This window comes from Podarcis melisellensis (assembly GCF_964234715.1).
Source record: "Podarcis melisellensis genome assembly, chromosome: 14".
NCBI classification, from domain to species: Eukaryota; Metazoa; Chordata; class Lepidosauria; order Squamata; family Lacertidae; genus Podarcis; species Podarcis melisellensis.
Window position 1 is genome coordinate 37,726,635 of NC_138546.1, and position 21,586 is coordinate 37,748,220.

The 21,586-nt window shown below is 47.2% G+C and overlaps 1 protein-coding gene across 1 annotated transcript in view; it reads left to right on the top strand.

Annotated features, from left to right (window-relative positions):
- The first annotated feature begins 18,943 nt into the window (after positions 1-18,943).
- HDGFL3 (HDGF like 3) overlaps positions 18,944-21,586 on the top strand; it is a 51,836-nt gene continuing 49,193 nt past the window's right edge. Inside the window, exon 1 of the mRNA XM_081888798.1 lies at positions 18,944-19,754. Coding sequence (XP_081744924.1) covers positions 19,671-19,754 — 84 coding nt within the window. The 5' untranslated portion in view covers positions 18,944-19,670. The remainder of the gene's footprint in view (positions 19,755-21,586) is intronic.

The window sequence follows — 21,586 nt, forward strand, 5'->3', positions numbered from 1 at the left end:
CTTTCTCAGCACATTTCAGCAAAACTCCTGTGGGAAAATTATATTTAGTAGCGTAAAATGTCGTGTTAAAACATGATTGTAGCCTGTGCTCAAAGATCTCTTCTTGACAAATAATAATAACAATAAGAAATCCCCATGCCTTTATCAGCTGGCTACTGGGAATATATTCTAGCTATTGCTTCAGAGCCAATGAGTTCCTAAAATAAGATACCCACCCACCCTACTCCAGCAATGAACTATGATCCTAACCCTATGCACAAATCCATCTGTTTCATTTTCTCAGCACTTTGCATTGTTGTAAACAAAATCTGCCCTTTTTCCCTTATGGGGTATCCAAGAGCCCATATAGAGTGTAGGTTCCCTATTGGTAGGAGAAAATAACAGAGGCCAACCAGAGAATATTGAGAAGCAAAGCAGCTAGTAAGCCTGATCTTTATTGATCTGTGCAACAGGGTCCTCACTCACCACACGCAGGAGGGAGGAGGAACCCACACCAAAGGTGTGCAAGCCCTTATATAGACTTTTGAAATTGCCACCCTGTAGATCAAGACCACCCCAAGAAACATCATACATACATCACAGAAGGGGTGTAGCTCCAGACCATCACCTCCAGATACATCATACCTACATCACAGAAAGGGCGGTCTACAGCAGAAATCTGAGGTTTTTTGTTTACCTCCTGTCTGCCAGGTTACCTGTTTAATGGTCACTTGATTGGATTCCCTGGGGAGCCTGGCCAGTCTTTTGTAATGATAAATACTTAGTTCCTGAGCCAGATCACAGCCTCACACCCTATTCATATCTTAAATGTGCCCTTAAGGGAGGATTTGCGAAGGAAAAGACAATGGGGAGGCGTTTCCATTTTCCTTTGACAGTTTGGGAATCAAAAATGGTTGCAGGTCGGTCTTCCTGTGCTGATCTATGTACATGCTTGGTTGGTACACTTATGAACATGTAACATATATCTAAGACCTCAAAAATCCTATCACAGCATCCCCCCCCATCTTAGATTCAGTTTGTCACATTTCCACATCAGTTGGCTTCCCCCCTTATGATATTTTTCCTGAGGGTGTATTTCTCCCAATACACATCTTTCAAAGCCAACTTGTTGGCATCTGTCTGTCTCAAGAGACAATGGAGTGCGCCTTCATTGAGAGCTAGTGTGGTGTAGTGGTTAAGAGTGGTGGACTCGTAATCTGGTGAACTGGGTTCGCGTCTCCGCTCCTCCACATGCAGCTGCTGGGTGACCTTGGGCCAGTCACACTTCTCTGGAGTCTCTCAGCCCCACTCACCTCACAGAGTGTTTGTTGTGGGGGAGGAAGGGAAAGGAGAAGGTTAGCCGCTTTGAGACTCCTTCGGATAGTGATAAAGTGGGATATCAAATCCAAACTCTTCTTCTTCTTCTTTTTCAGGGGCGAAGTCAAACCTCTGCAGTAGCAGCACTGAAGTCCCCACCTTGGGGCAAACCTGGGCAGCTTGTATAGAGGGTCCAGGGCTGCCTCCCTCTCAGCCTCTCTGATGTGGTCCAAGGGAAAGCAGAACAAGACATTTGACACCAGCTTGGCTGCCGGAGCTTCCGGAAGGTGTACAAGCCATCACCCAACAATCTTAGCCTTGCTAATGTAAGTACAGTGGTACCTCGGGTTACATACACTTCAGGTTACATACGCTTCAGGTTACAGACTCCGCTAACCCCAAATAGTACCTTGGGTTAAGAACTTTGCTTCAGGATGAGAAGAGAAATCATGCTCCGGTGGCACGGTAGCAGCAGGAGGCCCCGTTTGCTAAAGTGGTGCTTCAGGTTAAGAACAGTTTCAGGTTAAGAACGGACCTCCGGAACGAATTAAGTAGTTAACCCGAGGTACCACTGTAACTTCCCAAAATACAACATTGGGGGGGGGTTGCTAATGCAAAAGCTTTAATGCACACTTTCCCCTAATATACTCATTCTTGTGAACTATTGTTGCTGTTGGGTGGATGGAGATCTGCATCGACAATAATTAAAAGTGCAAATTCCAGGGGATAACTGTATTTCAGGAAGTGAAAGTTAACATTAAAATGTGAAGAACATCAAATTTCTCCCCACGCCCTCCTCTTCTAAAGCTCAGGGGTGAACAAGGCAGACTATGGAGGTGCACGTAGCTGAAAGCTGCACAGTTTTCTTTATATTTCTGAAGCTCTTATCTAACATATACCCAGAAAGCTGGGGACGAGCTTCTGTTTTACAACAGCTACTTTCGCTCCCAGGTGAGGGCTTTTCTTCTCCTTTCTTCTCCAAAGAAACAGGCTTATCGTTCTCCTTTCAACAAAAGCAACTGTTTTGTCTTACACTCACACTCTCAGCAGATCCCAAAACAAGAAGCCTGCAGGAGCCCCAAAGAACCAGCGTGCTTCTATACACCTTTGCTGTGTTGTAAACACAACAGATGGAAACAGATAGGACTTTTTACCTGCCCAGGCGTTGATTCAAGGATGCTGGAAAAAATATCCACACATGCCGTAAACCAGGCACATCAACTACCACTTATGATCAGGACTGCCAATGGGTTTGCATTTGCAGGAGATATGCATAGATCAGGCTCCACAGGCTTTTAGCTATAATTTTTTCTTTAAAAGCAACCTATTGTTGAAAGGCAGGTATTAAATATTATAAATGGATAAATTCATGAGAACAAATTTTTAAAGGTGAATTGACAGTTGATGTTTTACTATGTTTTCTATTCTGCTGGAAGCCACCCAGAGTGGCTGGGGAAATCCAACCAGATGGGTGGAGTATAAATAAAGTTGTTGTTGTTGTTGTTGTTGTATAAATAAAGTTGTTGTTTTTGTTGGTGGTGGTGGGGTGTAAATAAAGTTGTTGTTGCTGTTGTTGTTGTGAGGCAGTTCCTGACCACCAGGAAAGCAGGCCCAGCCTCAGTAGCTGGCATTCTCCACTGCAAGTTCCTGCCCTGGGCATTTGCCTCAAGGTCCTCATGGTGTTAGGACTGGGCTATGGTCTGCAATCAGAAGTGTGTTTAGAGTAGAGACAGGCAAATCTGACAATTTCGGAATCTCATTTTTCCATTTTCCATTTGCAAACTTTGTATGAGAAATCAGGTTAGCAAAAATGGAACTCCACAGTGCCATCTGGTGTCACAGTGTTAAAATGCAGAAACAACACATACACAGTCGTACCTTGGAAGTTGAACAGAATCTATTCTGGAAGTCTGTTCAACTTCCAAAACGTTCAGAAACCAAGGTTCTTCTGATTGGCTGCAGGAAGTTCCCAATTTGCTCTTTACAGGTACGTTGGGCAGAGTGAGGAGGCTGCTCCCCATTAGCTCCAGTGCTGTGCTAGGTGCTGTACAAAGTGTGCATTACCTACATCAGGGGTCAGCAAACTTTTTCAGCAGGGGGCTGGACCACTGTCCCTCAGACCTTGTGGGGAGCCGGACTATATTTTGAAAGGAAAAAAATGAACGAATTCCTATGCCCCACAAATAACCCAGAGATGCATTTTAAATTAAAGGACACATTCTACTCATGTAAAAACACACTGATTCTCGGGCTGTCTACGAGCCGGATTTAAAAGGCAATGGGGCCGGATCTGACCCCTGGGCCTCAGTTTACCTACTCATGCTTTAGATAAAGGCATGTGTCAGAGCTGCCCAAGGTCCCAGCTCACAGAGGACCAACGCCAGTTCTTGTTATATACAAAAGTATTTATTAAGGTTCAGTTTCGATTCCAAAGCCGCGGCGCGCAGCTCTACGTCTCAACCCTAGACCGCTGAAGCTCCGTCTGAATCTCCTCCCCCCAGACACCAGTTCAAGACCCTAGACTTGCTCCACCTCTTCCTTTGCTCCTTTCTCCTCTGGGTCCGTCTGCCCGCCGGGGTGTTGCCCTTTCTGGACTCTTCTGATGCTGAAGAGTCTCCGGATTCTTCCCCCTCCCTCCGGCGTGCTTTAGGACCTGGCTCCCAAACCTCGCTCCCAGCTGTCCCGCGCGCCTGTGCATTTGAACCTGGCGCGCGCGCCCAGCCGGCAACTTTCCTCCTGACCGTTACGCTGCTTCTGTCACTGCTTCCCCCTTCGGGGGGGCTCGCTGGATCTGACTTCCCCTCTGTTTCCTCACTCAGCGACAGGGGCGTGGTCAGCCCTGCCTCATCTTCTCTTTCCCCTGGAGTGGAAACCGGTCCTGACACCTGGGACTCGTCCCCCCTGCTACACTCTGGTGGGGAAACTGGTCCCGATCTCCAGCTGCTGCTTTGGGAGTCACCGCTGGTTCCTTGCTCCTGGTGCCTCCCTCCCGGGAACCCCCTTGCTCTGGCTATGGGTGCCCCCTTCTGTGAATCTTCCGACTCACTGGACAGACTCATGGAATCTCTTGCCCAACTGTCTTCCTCACCTACACTGCCCTCGGATTGTTCCCCTTCGTTCTCCGCTTCCTCCTTCCCCTGTGCCTCCACTCCTGAACCCCTGACAGCATGGAATAGACTGAAGCAGAGATAAGGATCTGGATCTGGTAGGTAGGGCAGATTATTATCTCCCCCCACTCCCCATTGGCCAGGACTATTTGTCAATCGCCTGGCATTATGATGACATCAGGTGGCCCTTTTTTGCCCACAGTTTGAAATCAAACCGTATGGGCAAATGCACAGCACACAAAGCACCTTCCAAACAGATTGTTGGGTCTTGTAGAGTGCACTGCGAGGTGTTTTACAACATCACAGGTCTTGCAGTGCCCTCTGCCCATCATTTTGGCTGAGCCAGGTCTTTACCTGTAGGATAGTTGCAGAGGTGCCAATATGAATAAAATGTTGGGGAGGGCAGATAACACCCACACCAATGCCCATCGACTTGGGGGGGCATCCCCTTCAAATATTTTATTGCGGGGGCCAAAGACCCCTCAGCCCCTAGGAGCTGACTCCTATGGGCAATTGGGCACTGTATGTGACATCAGATGTAGCAGAGGTGGGCATGTTTGGTAGGACAGGTGAGCATTGTTTGGCACTAAGATGGGAAACAAGAGAAATGCTGTCTGTTCTTTGACAGTTTACTGTTAGAGTAAAGGTAAAGGGACTCCTGACCATTAGGTCCAGTCATGGCCGACTCTGGGGTTGCAGCGCTCATCTCGTTTTATTGGCCGAGGGAGCTGGCATACAGCTTCCGGGTCATGTGGCAGCATGACTAAGCCGCTTCTGGCGAACCAGAGCAGCGCACAGAAACGCCATTTACCTTCTCGCTGGAGGGGTACCTATTTATCTACTTGCACTTTGACGTGCTTTCGAACTGCTAGGTTGGCAGGAGCAGGGACCGAGCAATGGGAGCTCACCCCGTCGCAGGGATTTGAACCACCAACATTCTGATCGGCAAGTCCTAGGCTCTGTGGTTTAACCCACAGCGCCAACCGCGTCCCACTGTTAGAGTAGGCAGAAGCTTATCTTCAGGCTCAGCATTGTCCTGCTGAGCACTAAGTTCAGAGATAAGCTTCTGCCTTCTCTAACAGCCAACTGTCAAAGACCAGGCAGCATTTCCCTTACATCCAATCTTAGAACAGTGGGTCTATGGTGCGAAAGATCGGCGTTAGGTCTCTACTGCTGCTTTTTGCCATTGAAGACAAAGTGGAGTCTTATCTGCTTGCAGTGTGGATCAGGCCTAGGCAAACTCGGCCCTCCAGATGTTTTGGGACTGCAACTCCCATCATCCCTAGCTAACAGGACTTAGTGGTCAGGGATGATGGGAATTGTAGTCCCAAAACATCTGGAGGGCTGAGTTTGCCTATGCCTGGTGTAGATGCTGTTAGGGTATGAAACCTAAGACGCTGGCAAGTTAGCAATGTCATGTGACTTTAAGTAGTCAAGCTCGTTAAGTTGTTAAGTTGCTCAGTATATAAAGAGTGTTTGTTTTCTCTACCTGTGGGGCGTGAAGCAAAAATGTCTGAAAGCTCCGGAGGTGTTTCGGTTATCTTTCTGCAATAAACCTGTCTTTGGAAAGACAGGCTTCCCTGTGTCGTTATTTCTTTGCTGCTGAGACTCTGAAGCTTGTACTGCAACAACAATCTCTGCACTGGACTTAATTAATGCTCTGCAAAGAGAACTGTTGCTGGTTGCGCAGCGGAAGCGTTTACTGGACCAGTACACAGACTCTCTTAGATGCTACACTGGCTGGCAGCTGCTCTCTGGGGTGTCAGAAAGAAGTGATTCCCAGCCCTCCTTCAGCAAGGCACATGTTAAACCTGGGATCTCTTGCATCTGAAGAAGCAGTTTGGAGACAAAGGCCATGGTGGAATTTCCATCTTTGCTCTCCCGCCAAACCCTCATAGGGTGGGCTAATTGTCATTAGAATACAATGAGGATTGCCACCTTGTAAATTTAAGAAAATCTGGTTAGCAAGCAGAGCCAGAGATGGTTCAGGAGGTGGAGTCAAGGGCGAATTTTGACCAGTCAGAGGACAGAACTTGGTGGGGTTTTGTAGCAACAAGGTGGAAACCGGAAGTTCAGGGGGGCGAGGTGGTCATTTTGGTGTGTCACAGTGTAGAGCTCTGTGGGTGAGGTGTGGGATTAATAGGGGATGATTATACAATATATAATTGTATATTGTAGATCTATATAAGCATCATCTTCACTATTTCCCAGGTCTTTTGCCAAAGGATCTGTAAAGAGTACACATTTATTTAGTTACACATTTTATTTCTCTCCCCCCCCCCTGCGGCTTAAGTTAACCACTGCCAAAAGGAACTTGGAAAAATGACCACTTGGCTTCCTAAGCTGCCATCTGAACAAATGTGATGTAATTGTTGGTAGACAGAGTCCTCTGCTGGAAGCACCTTAGTATAACATGGGGGGGGATAAATTCTGCAACCCGCTAAATAATTTAAGTGGATCTTGAAAAAATCCTCTTGTGGGCTTAAGAGAAAGCTAATTGAGAAGCATGGTAGAAAGTCTTCACTTTCCCTTCTTGAACAGTCTGAAAAGGATCCTTATTTTCTTCCCAAGTTGCCATGACCTAAAACATGTGCCCCCCCCCCCGCTTTTGTGGCTGAAAGCAATTCAGCAACTACAGCATCCCTAAGAGAAGAGAGAAGCTTCATGCCCAGATATGTGGTGTGCAGAGTAAAATCAAGGCCCATTTTTCACAGCTTTGTTGCAAGCCTACATCCGCTACCCTTATTACATACATACATACATACATACATACATACATACATACATAAAAAGGTAAAGGGACCCCTGGCCATTAGGTCCAGTTGTGGCCGACTCTGGGGTTGCGCTGCTCATCTTGCTTTATTGGCCGAGGCAGCCGGTGTACAGCTTCCGGGTCATGTGGCCAGCATGACTAAGCCGCTTCTGGCGAACCAGAGCAGCGCACGGAAACACCGTTTACCTTCCCGCCGGAGCGGTACCTATTTATCTACTTGCACTTTGACATCCTTTCGAACTGCTAGGTTGGCAGGAGCAGGGACTGAGCAACGGGAGCTCACCCCATCACGGGGATTCGAACCACCGACCTTCTGATCGGCAAGTCCTAGGCTCTGTGGTTTAACCCACAGCGCCACCCGCGTCTCATACATACAATTGTAGAGGTGGAAGGGATCCTGAGGATCATTTAGTCCTGTGGGATGTAACATCAATGAAGCAGTAAAATACAACATTTCCTATTGCCTAGAGTGGACTTCCTGTCACACCTGGTCTGGCGCATCCTCCCCCTCATTGTGACCAAGTAGATGGGCATGACCCTGGCAGACCCTATAAAGGGTCTAGTCACGCAACCATCTTCTTTTCCCCCCTTTTTGCTCTATTCCCCTTTTCTCCTTTTGCTCACCTTTGTCATGGCTCATCCTTACAGAGGATGGAAGCCACATGGTAGAAAGACTTGAAGCCTAGCTAAGACTTCTTTTCTCTACAAATGAAACTGTTATAGGAATTCTGATTATATATAAAATAAATGTCCGTAAATGTACAAGGCAAACACATACATAAGTATATGTCAGGGAACTGCCATCGGAGCCAGAGGGAGAGGGAGGGCTCCAGAGGGGTTCCGGAGAGCGTCCTGGCAGGGAGAGAAGCAGCCCATCTTCTGGGGAAGGAATTCAGCGTAGCACCAGTGGAGAAGGGGGGCAGATGGGGGAATCGGTGAGGTGGCTCCATGACTCCTCGCCGGAGACCAGCGGGGAGAGCACGGGTCCTCCGCTGCCCACACCCTTCCTGCGCAGAAGGCTTCCGCGCAGGGAGAGTAGGCGGCGACTAGGCGTCAAAGAGCTTCTTTGCTGGAAGAAGTTCAAGAAACGCCCACTGACGGATTCTGCCAGCGATTGAGACAGCCACGGGTGAGTGGCTGTCCGGACAGAAAGGGTTCACCCAGGTAACCCAGCCAGGAGTGGTGTCGATTTACGCACGAGCAACCCCTAGAACCATTTCAGTATATAAACCACGTGTCTGAAATAGTAGAGGAGAACAGTCCTAAAGCCATTTTGACTCTTTCAGTGACCTCAAATATTCCTCTGCAGTTTGGATGGAAATGGGAAAAGCCTCCCCATCGTCTCTGTGCTTAAGGCACATTTGTATATGAATAGGGTGAGCCTGTGACCTGGACTCAGGAATTAAGTATTTATCATCACAAAAGAATGGCCAGGCTCTCCAGGTAAACCCATTAACAGGTTTCCTGCCAGGATTCTGCTGTAGACGGCCCCTTCTGTGATGTATGTATGATGTATTGGGGGGTGGACTTGAGCTACAGAGTGGCAATTACAAGAGTCTATATAAGGGCTTGCATACCTTTGTTCTGGGTTCCTCCTCCCTCCTGCTTGGGGGGAAGTGAGCACCCTGTTGCTTACTAGCTGCTTTGCTTCTCAATATTCTCTGGTTGGCCTCTGTTATTTTCTCCTACCAATAGAGAACCTACATAAAGACTCTGTATGGGCTCTTGGGTACCCTATAAGGGAAAAGGAGCAGTTTTTCTTATAACAAAACTGAAACCACAAGATGCAGTCATACCTCGGGTTAAAGAGGCTTCAGGTTGCATTTTTTCAGGTTACGGACCACCGAAACCCAGAAGTACCAGAATGGGTTACTTCCGGGTTTCGCCAGTCACACATGTGCAGAAGCGCTAAATTGCGCTTTGCGCATGTGCAGAAGCACCAAATCGCAACCCACGCGTGCACAGACATGCCACTGCAGGTTGAGGATGCTGCAGCTTTGAGAACACTGTCCAACCATTTCGTCCTCTGTCGTCCCCTTCTCCTTGTGCCCTCCATCTTTCCCAACATCAGGGTCTTTTCCAGGGAGTCTTCTCTTCTCATGAGGTGGCCAAAGTATTAGAGCCTCAGCTTTAGGATCTGTCCTTCCAGTGAGCACTCAGGGCTGATTTCCTTAAGGATGGATAGCTTTGATCTTCTTGCAGTCCATGGGACTCTCAAGAGTCTCCTCCAGCACCATAATTCAAAAGCATCAATTCTTCGGCGATCAGCCTTCTTTATGGTCCAGCTCTCACTTCCATTCAACACTACTGGAAACACCATAGCTTTAACTATACAGACCTTTGTTGGCAAGGTTATGTCTTTGCTTTTTAAGATGCTGCCTAGGTTTGCCATCGCCTTTCTCCCAAGAAGCAGGCAACTTTTAACTCTTTAAATTTAACCCATATATCCTAAAGGCACCACAGTCTCCATTGACCTTCCTTCCAAGGAAGCTGGACCTTGGGAAGTGCAAATTTCCCTTCATGACTGCAATGGATTATTCATAGGGCTGCCTCTGAAGATTGTTCGGAAACTTCAGCTAGTGCAGAATTCAGTGGCCAGGTGGCTCACCAGAGCAAGACAGTTTGAACATATTACACTAATCCTGGTCCGACTGCACTGACTACCATTTAGTTTCCGGGCCCAATTCAAAGTGCTGGTTTTGATCAGTAAAGCCTTAAACAGTTCAGGACTGCAATGCCTCAAGGACCACCTCTTCCCATTTGAACCTCCCCAGACCCTGAGATCATCTTCTGAGGCCCTCCTTCGTGTGCCTCCTCCTCGAGAGGTCCAGAGGGTGGCAACACGAGAACGGGGCCTTCTATGCAGTGCCTCCCCATCTGTGGAATATTCTCCCCAGGGAAGTTCGCTGGGCACCTTCATTATACACCTTTAGGCACCAGGCAAAAACATTCCTTTTTAACCAGGCCTTTGGTTGACCTGATCAACATCCCATACCCTTTTAAAATGTGGCTCTTTGGGGGAGGCACTATTGGGTTATTGCTTTTATTTTTATTTTGTATACAGTGGTATCTCGGGTTACATACGCTTCAGGTTACAGACTCCGCTAACCCAGAAATATTACCTCGGGTTAAGAACTTTGCTTCAGGATGAGAAAAGAAATCGTGCTCCGGCAGTGCAGCAGGAGGAGGCCCCATTAGCTAAAGTGGTGCTTCAGGTTAAGAACAGTTTCAGGTTAAGAACAGACCTCCAGAACGAATCAAGTTCTTAACCCAAGGTACCACTGTACTGTGATCTTTTTATGTGAACTGCCCTGAGACCTCCAGGTATAGGGCAGTATATAACTTCAAAAAAATATCATCATCACCATCATTATCATCACCATAATCTCTTAGCACTTGGAAATTGGGGTGGCATGTAAAACTCCCTCTCACCTTGGAAGGAAGGTAATCAAGCCTATTCCCCTTCAGTCTACCAGAGAAGCTCCATGTGTGAAAAAGAAATTAGCGGTAGCTGCTTCCTTTTTTTTGTTACCTATTTTTCTTCCTTATCACCAACAGAACCCAGCTGGATTTAAACATTGGGCAGGTCCACGAATCTGGCCAAGTAAACTTTTAGTATTTGGGGAATGGTAACATGTGACCTGGGCTCTCCTCATGCAGATATGTATATCTATAGGCTTGATTCATGCAATTTTCCTCCCTTTGTTTCACTTTCCTTTTCATTTTTTAAAGGTGGAAATTAATTGAGCAATCAACTGCTCCATATGTACAATCCCTATTTAATGGGGACAGTCCTGATTTTCTGGCATCTCACCCTGATGAATCACATTCGTCTTTTGATGCCTCGGCATGATTTCTGCTATTCCAAAAATGAAACAAGTAGGTGCACTCTTCAGAGAATGGAACTCAGGTATGTTGGTGATGGCACCAGCACTGGCCAATATACCCCAACCAACTAGAGCCAGCTTTTCCTTAACAGGCTAGAAACTCAAATAATTAGTCTTCACAGAGCTTGCTCCAGAACATGAAAATGAATGCATTTTCAAGTCAGCAAAGGCAATTTCAAATCACCTACCTGTTTTGTCTGCAAATCCCCATGAGACTGCAAATCCCCATTCTGAGATAAGTTTGAGCAGAGAAGAACAACAACAAAAAGATACCGTTAGATTATATGTCCCATTGCCATCCAGCTTGAATGCTGGATCTAGAACATGCATCTGTTTTGTTTTCAGATGTCCAATGCTAGTCAGCATATGTATATGTGTGTGTGTGTGTGTGTGTGTGTGTGTGTGTGTGTGTGTGTGTGTGTATATGTATATACAGCTCAGGTGCACAAGATACTTTGGGTGCCACCGGTGGTGAATGGTGAAGATGAGTTATTTTTGTTGTGATAGCCCTGTAAACTGTGTTATGCAAGGTTGGTGCTATTCATTTTTGATAGGTTGGGATTTATCTGCTTAATTAAATTAGAAGCAAAGAAATAAACAAGTGAGTCACAGGTGAAGATGTGCTTTGTGAATACCAAGCAATAATGCCCCACATTTTAAGATTAATAAATGGGGCAGACAGCCAGGTTGCACTATATAAAATGCTAAACAGATCTGGGAAAAATTAGGTGCTTTTTCACCAATTGATTGACTTCTGTTTTTTTTCCCCTGCAGGTACTCAAGGATACACATTACAGCGGTACCTCGGGTTACATACGTTTCAGGTTACAGACTCCGCTAACCCAGAAATAGTACCTCAGGTTAAGAACTTTGCTTCAGGATGAGAACAGAAATTGTGCTCCGGTGGCGCAGCGGCAGTGGGAGGCCCCCATTAGCTAAAGTGGTGCTTCAGGTTAAGAACAGTTTCAGGTTAAGAACGGACCTCCGGAACGAATTAAGTATTTAACCCGAGGTACCACTGTACCAGCACCTTTCTGACCCCCACCCTCAAAATGTTAAAAGTTTGGCACTTACTGTACCAACTTCATGTTGAGTATTGGCACTTGTATCTTAAAAAATCCAAAAAACAAAAGCTGCTTCTGGGCATGATACCTGCTTATTAGTGGTGTGGTGGTCACTGAGTTATCACCTTCTAAATCACTGTCCCTGGGCGGTTTACTGTCCCTGGGAAAGCTTACAATCAGCAGTGTTCCTGCTGTTTCTGTTTATTCCATTCCAAAGATCTCCAGCTTGAGAATCAACCCAGAAGTTGCCATTATCAGTTACTGCTGTTTCTCTCTGCAAAAACACACTGTGTTTATTTAAAAAAATAGAGCATCACTTAGCTCTGGAAACGCTTACAGTAGTTAAGAGGGCCATGGGTGGCACTGTGGTCTAAACCACTGAGCCTCTTGGGCTTGCTGATTGGAAGGTCAGCGGTTCGAATCCCTGCGATGGGGTGAGCTCCCATTGCTCTGTCCCAGCTCCTGCCAGCCTAACAATTTGAAAGCACACCAGTGCAAGTAGGTACTGCTGCAGCGGGAAGGTAAACAGTGTTTCCATGCGCTCTGGTTTCCGTCATGGTGTTCCATGGTGCCAGAAGCGGTTTAGTCTTGGTGGCCACATGACCCAGAAAGCTGTCTGTGGACAAATGCTGGCTCCCTCAGCCTGAAAGCGAGAGGAGCGCCACAACACATTTACTTTTAACTTTACTTTTATCTCAACAGAAACACTATTCCACAGAACAGAGGCAGCAACACTAAAAGTCCTGCTGTGAGTTACTGCAGAGCGGGCTTCTGAAAGCATAATTACATATCGCCTTTCCAATCATATTGTGAGGACAAAACACAGGAACAATGATGTTTGCCCCCCTCTACAAGTTCAACCACCTCTTTTCATGCAAAGAATGTAATAGATCTGTCTTCCAAAGCCCCAAATATTGTACAGAGACTCATCAATTGGGTTGCAACATTCAGGTGATAAATGGGTTAACTGGCTAGAAACCTTTTGTGTGGCTCACAAGTTGCCCCTAATCATTGGCCCAACTGATTTAAAAATACAGCAATATCCATGTTCCCACAATGGATGCTTTGCTCCTCAAACCTGGAGCCAGTCTGGACAGTCAATGTCGTCACCATTAGAACTTGAACATTCTGTACAGAGACCCGTTTCAGAAGATTTCCCCTTCAGCCCCCCGTGCCAGGATGGCAGTGGGAATGGAAGCTAATATCATCTGCTGTCTCCATCTCTTTGCACAGAAAACCAGCATCGCCAGATGCGTTGTTTGTTTATTTACTTATTTTATTTCTTTAACTTGTCCGCTGCTTTGAATTTCCACAGAACTCTCTTAAAGCAGTTTACACACCTAAGCAAAAAGTCAATACGCATAATACAAGGCTCGGCAGAGTGGTGCATGATCTAGTTATCTCCCGCTTGGACTACTGCAATGCGCTCTACGTGGGGCTACCTTTGAAGGTGACCTGGAAACTACAACTAATCCAGAATGTGGCAGCTAGACTGGTGACTGGGAGTGGCTGCCAAGACCGTATAACACCAGTCCTGAAAGATCTGCATTGGCTCCCAGTACGTTTCCGAGCACAATTCAAAGTGTTGGTGCTGACCTTTAAAGCCCTAAACGGCCCAGTATACTTGAAGTAGTGTCTTCACCCCCATCGTTCTGCCTGGACACTGAGGTCCAGCACCGAGGGCCTTCTGGCGGTTCCCTCACTGCGCGAAGCAAAGCTAAAGGAAACCAGGCAGAGGGCCTTCTTGGTAGTGGCGCCCACCCTGTGGAATGCCCTCCCATCAGATGCCAAAGAGATAAACAACTACCTGACATTTAGAAGACATCTGAAGGCAGCCCTGTTCAGGGAAGTTTTTAATGTGTGATATTTCAATGTATCTTTAATCTTTGTTGGAAGCCGCCCAGAGTGACTGGGGAAGCCCAGCCAGATGGGCGGGGTACAAATAAATTATTATTATTATTAATATTATTATTATCATTATTATTATCATTATCATCATCATTATTACCACAATCACTACAACTGCTAATAATAAGTAATAGACAATCCCCACACTTAAAGTAGCATAATTAAACGTAAAGGGACCCCTGACCATTAGGTCCAGTTGTGACCAACTCTGGGGTTGCGACGCTCATCTCGCTTTATTGGCCGAGGGAGCCGGCGTACAGCTTCCGGGTCATGTGGTCAGCATGACTAAGCCGCTTCTGGCGAACCAGAGCAGCGCACGGAAACGCTGTTTACCTTCCCGCCAGAGCGGTACCTATTTATCTACTTGCACTTTGATGTGCTTTCAAACTGCTAGGTTGGCAGGAGCAGGGACTGAGCAACGGGAGCTCACCCCGTCGTGGGGATTCAAACCGCCGACCTTCTGACCGGCAAGTCCTAGGCTCTGTGGTTTAACTCACAGCGCCACCCGCGTCCCTTTAAAAAAGTAGCATAATTAAGCAAGCATAAATTTCATTTCGACATATTTCAAATCTATGCTTATGTCTTTCCTCCCATGGTGAAATATTCATAACATGTCACACCAGAAGCCACAGAGAAATGCTAGGAGAGCTGACAGGAAGGGACCGAAAAATCTGAGGTAGATTGATGACTTCTTCCCTGCCACGATTTTCTTTCATAAATACTAGATTTCTGTCATATGCCCAGTGGCGCATCCATCAAAATGCCTTTTGAAATAGCATTTAATAAGGTCCAGCACGAGAGAGGACCAAATAAGAAACCTGATAGTTTCTTCCTTATCCAAGTTATAGGGTATCTTTCATGCGGTACCCCAGATGGCTTCGGTGGATAGGTGTGCCTTTTGTTAGCATTGGCTGATATGACAGTGATGACTATTCCCAGACAGGGATAGCTTAGCCACATCCTGTGCCACATCTGCACTATACACTTAAAGCAGTATCATACCACTTTAAGAAGTCCTGGCTGATCCCCCCCACCCAAAGAATTCTGGGTACTGTAGTTTGTTAAGGGCACTGAGAGTTGTTAGGAGACCCTCATTCCCATCACAAAGCTCCATTTCCCAGAATTCCCTCGGAAGAGAGAGTGATTGTTCAGCCACCAAGATGTTGAAAAGGAGTCTGTTGCCTTAGTCCCTTAAGGTGGCGTCTTGAGCATTCAGCTACATTAGTAAAGAAAAAGCGTTATAAGACTGTGACACCAGATGGTGCTGTCGAGTTCCACCTTTCGCCAACACGATATTCCATGATGAAGTTTACAGCACGTTTTCCTGAAACATTTTTTTTAATGTGTCTAGATCCAACTCTGGAGGATTGCCAAGTCCTAAAATTTGGTATGCCGGTTCTGAATTATGGCTGTGTACACCTGTTTAGTTTTTAGTGCCATTTTTGTTCTTGCATGCGACTAGAACGAGGTGAAAAAGAAACCATTAAAGACGGCCTGTGCTCCAAACAAGGAGTAATAACTCTTGCTGATTACATAGTTAAATCCAGTCAAAGGTTCAGGCAAGATCTGAGTGGCATTCAGCTAAGTTTTACTCAGAGCAGATCCACTGGCATTAATGAACACGACCAGGTTAGGTCCATTAATTTCAAGGGGTCCACATGAAGTAAATATCACTCTTAGATTAATTACAGAGAGGCAGTGTGGTGCAGTGGTTAGAGCAGTGATGGCCAAACTTGGCCCTCCAGTTGTTTTGGGACTACAATTCCCATCATCCCTGACCACTGGTCCTGTTAGCTAGGAATGATGGGAGTTGTAGTCCAAAAACAGCTGGAGGGCCACGTTTGGCCATCGTTGGGTTAGAGTATCAAACTGGGGCACCTGGGTTCAAATCCCCACTCGACCAATGAGTGATCTTGGATCAATCACTGCCTCTGAGGGTTGTTGTGGGGATTAATTGAGGGAGGGGACTAGATGCACCACCTTGGATATAAATGCAATAAATGCAATAAATGCGATAAATTTATGCAATAAATTATATTTATATTATATTAATATTTATAATATTATAGTTATTATATTATATATTATAATTATTATATTATATATATTATATATTTATAAATATAATAAATAATAACAATAATAAATATAATAAATAAAGAATAGTAAATAATCTGAGATCTGGAGGATGCTCTCTTCTGTATTAAAGTTCACTTTTGGAGGTTGGGATTTGCATAGCTTTTATTTTATTTGTCCTTAAAGTATCCTGAAGCCCCAAGCTGTTGAGGGTCTTGCAATTTTTTTAAAAATTATTTTTATTAGTTTTCAAAACAATCTTACAATTTTATCCAACTTTTAACTGATTTTAACAAAGTACAAATTTTGGTCTTCCTTCAGCTTCTCTGGGAATCATCCATTTTTACCCTTCAATACGCATTTCTTTAATTGCATTGCCATTTGTCTTCCCTCCTTTTTTCTATTTTCTTTCAACAATACCTCTTAAAAATTTTTACAGTGCTTCTTGGAACCCCACTAGCGTTGTTTGCACCTCACATATAATTTTTCAGATATTCTACAATTTCCCCCCAATCCTCGATGAACTTTTGGTTTCGGGCATATCTTATTTTCCCAGTCGAGGGCCTTGCAAATTAATACTAGGGAAAGAAATTGCACGTGTCCTGATTTCCTCGCTTTTCTCACTTCCTCTGCTGCTCTCAAGCCTGCTCTGCCTTGAGAGCCTTGAAGGGAACGAGGGACAGAAATGTAATTCATTGATTAATTAGTCTTGAAACCCTTCATATTTTGCATATGCTTTTAAGAAATGACTGATTGTCTGATAAAATGTTTTAATAGGGGAAACGTCCAGGATTGCAAGTCTGAGAGCATGAAAGATAATCGCAAGGCCACTTCATGCCACAGGGTTGAAAGAAGAGAGACTTTCTTGCGGTAGTATTGCAACATGCTTAGAAAAACACCTCATTGGCTGCATGTTTATCCTTGCACATAGCATTTTAACAGTCATGGCTTCCCCCCAGAGAATTATGGGAACAGTAGTTTGTTAAGGGGTATGGAGAGTGGTTAGGAGAACTACTGTATTTTTCGCTCTATAACACGCACCAGACCACGTAATTTTTAGAGGAGGAAAATCCATAGGCATGCCACCCGTAGGCATTCCCTCCATAACACGCACAGACATTTCCCCTTACTTTCTAGGAGGAAAAAAGTGAGTGTTATGGTGCAAAAAATACGGTATTTTCCATCCAAGAGCTACAGTTATCAGAGTTCCCTGTAAAGAAGTGTTGGTTGTTACCCCCCTTTCTGGGAACTGTAGCCCTGGGAGAGGAATAGGGATCTCCTGACAACTTTCAGCACCCTTAAATAAACTACATTTCCCAGGATTATTTGTTGGAACCCATGACTCTTAAAGTGGTATGATATTGCTTTAAACATATAGTGCAGATGGAGCCTTAAAGCACATGAATTTTGTATTATTATTATTGTTATTATTAGTGCTATTTTTCTAGAAAAAGAGGTGCCAGAACTCACCATGAACACCTCCTTTGTTTTCTTAGAATGGCACTAGAGAAGTGCCAGAAGCCACCTGAGAGGTGCCGGAACTGGGGGAAAAAATATTATTATTATTATTACCCTGCCCATCTGACCAGGTTGCCCCAGCCACTCTGGGGAGTTTCCAACATATATAAAAGCATAATAAAACATCAAACATTAAAAACTTCCCTATACAGGGCTGCCTTCAGGTGGCTTCTAAAAGTTGCATAGTTCTTTATCTCCTTGACATCTGATGGGACTGTAATTTCACTTCTCGCAGGGAGGGAACCTCCAGAAGGCCCTCGGAGCTGGACCTCGGTGTCCGGGCTGAATGATAGGGGTGGAGATGCTCCTTCAGGTATACTGGACCGAAGCCGTTTAGGGCTTTAAAGGTCAGCACCAGCACTTTGAATTGTACTTGGAAATGTACTGGGAGCCAGTGTAGATCCTTCAGGACTGGTGTTATGTGGTCCCAGCAGCTGCTTCCAGAATCCTGGGAACAGTAATTAACCTCTTGCGGTCTACAATTCCCAGCACCCTGAACTACAGTTCCCAGGATTTTTCAGGGGAAGCCGTGACTGTTAAAGTGAGGGAGTGGAAGACACGCTTTCAGTGTATGGTGCGCAAGTATCCACAGATGTGGAGAAAAGTGTGACCAACATCTGTTTGCTGGTAGGGTGTTTGTGTGACTTTTTATCAACTTTTTCCATCTAGGAGAACTCTGCCCAATACTTTCTCTTTTTTCCTTTTTTGCATCGCTCTTGTTCAGCAGCTGAGCAGGAGGGACAAACCTCTGCCCAGGCCTAAAAACAAAACGCAACCAAACAAAACCCTGTCTAGTGTGTTTGTTGTGTGTTTCCCTGGCTTTTTCTCCTGCATCCTAAGTTCCAGAAGCAGCAATTTTTTTATGGCTGTAGGAAATAATCACGATTTCCTTGTGCGGCCTGCCACTGATCAGGCGTGCAAATTCTCCCATTTTGGAAGGAGACAATGACCAATTCCCTGCCAATATTCAGGCAGGCTTCAGTCTGTTTGCTCTGCGCCTCCAGAGCAGTGGTTTGTTTCTTTGTGTACCTAGGCATGAAACGGAGGCACCTCAGTCCGGTCTGCAAACAACAGCAAGAATGCTTCCTAGAAAACGACCAAGATCCCGTTTATTCATCTCTTTCTGCAACGTCCAAAGAAATAAAAGGCTCTCCCGCCCATTTCTCTCTCTGTGTGTGTTTGTGTGTCTCTTTTTCTCTGTGCGAGCTACAAACCTCCTCCTTCCGTGCGCCGTTTCTTGTTTTCATAGAAAACGATCCGTGTACCTAGAAAATAACAGGAAGGGAGAGAAGGCGGCGAGCGGGCGAGCGAGCCATTAAAGAAAGGAAGGAGGGGAGGAAAAATCGTGTTTTCGGTCGCTGCCCGAGGAATAATTTTGCAGAAGGGTCCATATTTTTCCTCTCTGCTGCACCGGCGAGCGTTCGGGATGGGAAGCGCAATGTAGGCAGCTCGGCGGCGGCTACATTGCGCCCTTCCTTCCTGGCCACATTGTTCCCAAGCCAGGGCTTGGGGGAGGGGATCTCCGCCTCCCCCCTGTGGCGTCCCCCCCCCACTCCTGCCCAGCCCCCAACAGCCTTTCCTAGCGGAGGAGCCCCGCAAAGCTGCTGGATCCCTCGATTCTTGGGGGCTGGGGGTGCCGAGTCCAGGGCCTCCCCTCCCCCCTTTTGCACACACACGCACACGCACACACACCCCAGCCCCCCTCTCCTCCTTCTCCTGCTCCTCCGCCGCCTCCTCCAGCCGCCGCTTCTCCTGTGCCCGGGGCCGATCCTTCGCTCTCCGGAAGCCTCCTTCGCTCGATCGGCGCGCAGCAGCCGTCGGGTCCCCACCACCCCCCCCTCCTTATTATTATCGATAATATTGTTGTTGTCAGGAAGGGGGAGCCGAGCGCCTCTTTCCCACCCACCCCCCTCCTCGCCTCTCCCCTCTCCCCGAGTTTGTGGAGGGTCAAGGGGGGGCCGCGCAGCGCCGGGGAGGCCTGGGAGCGGGGCTGGGGGTTGCTTCGGAGTTGGCGACGGGCAGGAGGGCAGGGCAGGACCCGATGGCTCGTCCGAGGCCCCGCGAATACAAAGCTGGAGATCTGGTTTTCGCCAAAATGAAAGGCTACCCGCACTGGCCGGCCAGGGTGAGTACGCAGGGATGGCGGGCGTGGAGGTGGGGGGGGGCGTTTAGGGGTGTGTGCGGGGGAGGGAGAGGTGGCCGAGGACCCTAATCTTAGCCCCCCCACTCAGCCCCAGGGCCAAGCCTCCCCCGCGCATTCTTTTCTCTCCCCCCCCCCCCGGTGCAGCAAAGGTTGGCCGCCGCCGCTTCTTCTCCTTTCTCTTCCCTCTCCAGGGGCGTGATGGAGCCATTGCATTTGCGGAGAGGGAGGGGGAAAGGCACACACAGAGCCCCACCTCCCCCCAGAACCTCCATCCTTCCATGCTCCACAATGGGATAATCGGTGGGAGGATGCGATTGGGGGGGCGGGGGCGGGGAGCGCGCGACAACCCCGAGATTTCTCCATCTCCGGATCCTCGCCCCCTTTCATTATTCTCCCAGCTTCATTTTGATCAGACAACAACACCCTGCCCACCCCCTTTGGCAGCAGAAACGGAATCGGGGGGGGGGGGACGGGGGGAGGTGGACGAGAAGGCGGCCGTACCTGAAGTATTGTTATTGAGGGGAGGGGGGCAAGGGGGGGCAAGGCAGCCTGTGCGTGACAATGATGCTGGTTTATGCCGCTCGGTTTCCCTTCTTCCCGCCACCCCAAACTCACTACTCAAAGCAGCCACCATCACCCCGCCCCCTTGCTCCTTTGCAGGCGCCAGAAAGGGGGTGGGGGGGCCAGCGAAAGAGAAAAGTGGTTTTCCTTTCCTCTTTAGACACTGTGATTAAATCATATTGTTAGTAAAGAGGCGGGAAGGAGTGCGGGGGGTCGCATCCTGAGTCTCAAAACCTTGAGGATCGAAATGGTGCAAATTGCCCAGGAAATGATTGCTTGCCACTGGGGCCTAAAGCTCTGAAATGTACCTGCTAGACCCATGTACAGAGCAAAGGATCAGGTGTGCAGGCAGAGGGCAGGATCCTGGCAGTGCTTGAACTGCGAGGAGATGCAGAGCAGGCCTGGCTGCCCTCTTTGACTTTTGTAATGCCTCCCCGTTTAGAAGACTGCGAGGAGAGAGGGGCATGGTTTGATTTGGGGGGGGGGGAATCAGGGAGTGGGTCTTTGTGCCGGTTCATTCAGCCTCCCGCTTCTCCTGCTTCCCTTCCCATCTTAATTTAGGCACTAGGCCCTGGACCTGCAGTCATTTTCTTCTTCCAAGTTGGGTTTTTCATTAGGCATTTCACGTTTGCTTCTCTCATGAAAGCAGCTGAGGGTGGGCAAAGGGGGGGGTTGCCAACTTTTCCACCAGCCCCTGTAGCTGTGCCATTTACAGCCACTCCAGCCATCCATGCTTCGGGGCTCATGGTGCTGAGGTTACAAGGGCAAGAACAGGCCAACCTTGTGTGTTGTTTGTTTCCTGGTCAGCTGGCAACCATAGCAGAGACAGCTGAATGATGTACCTGTTTGGTCCCTATTTGTGAGAGAATACAAACCATGGCTGCCTATTCAGAATACATAGTTCACCTTCATGGGGTCACGGTGCTATCAATGAAGACAAGCATGTATTCTACCCGCATACAAAAATCTGCAACTACAGGGAGCCCATATATTTGGGATACTTTTCTATTTCCCCCATACCTTCCCTTCTCCCAAAGTTCCTCTGGGCACAGGTACAATATATCGGCTCTCAGTGTCTGGGAAGCTAGGAGGCAGTTTCCCTTGCATAAGGAAGTCTGCTTAGCTCTGCCTGTTGAGTCCAGCAGGGGGCACTATCCCAGTTGTGGTTAATGCCCCCCAGGAGCCCCCAGTGGAAAGGGGTAACTAACCTTTTTCAGCCTCCGAGCCAGTGGCATGCAGTGAAATTTTTCGCA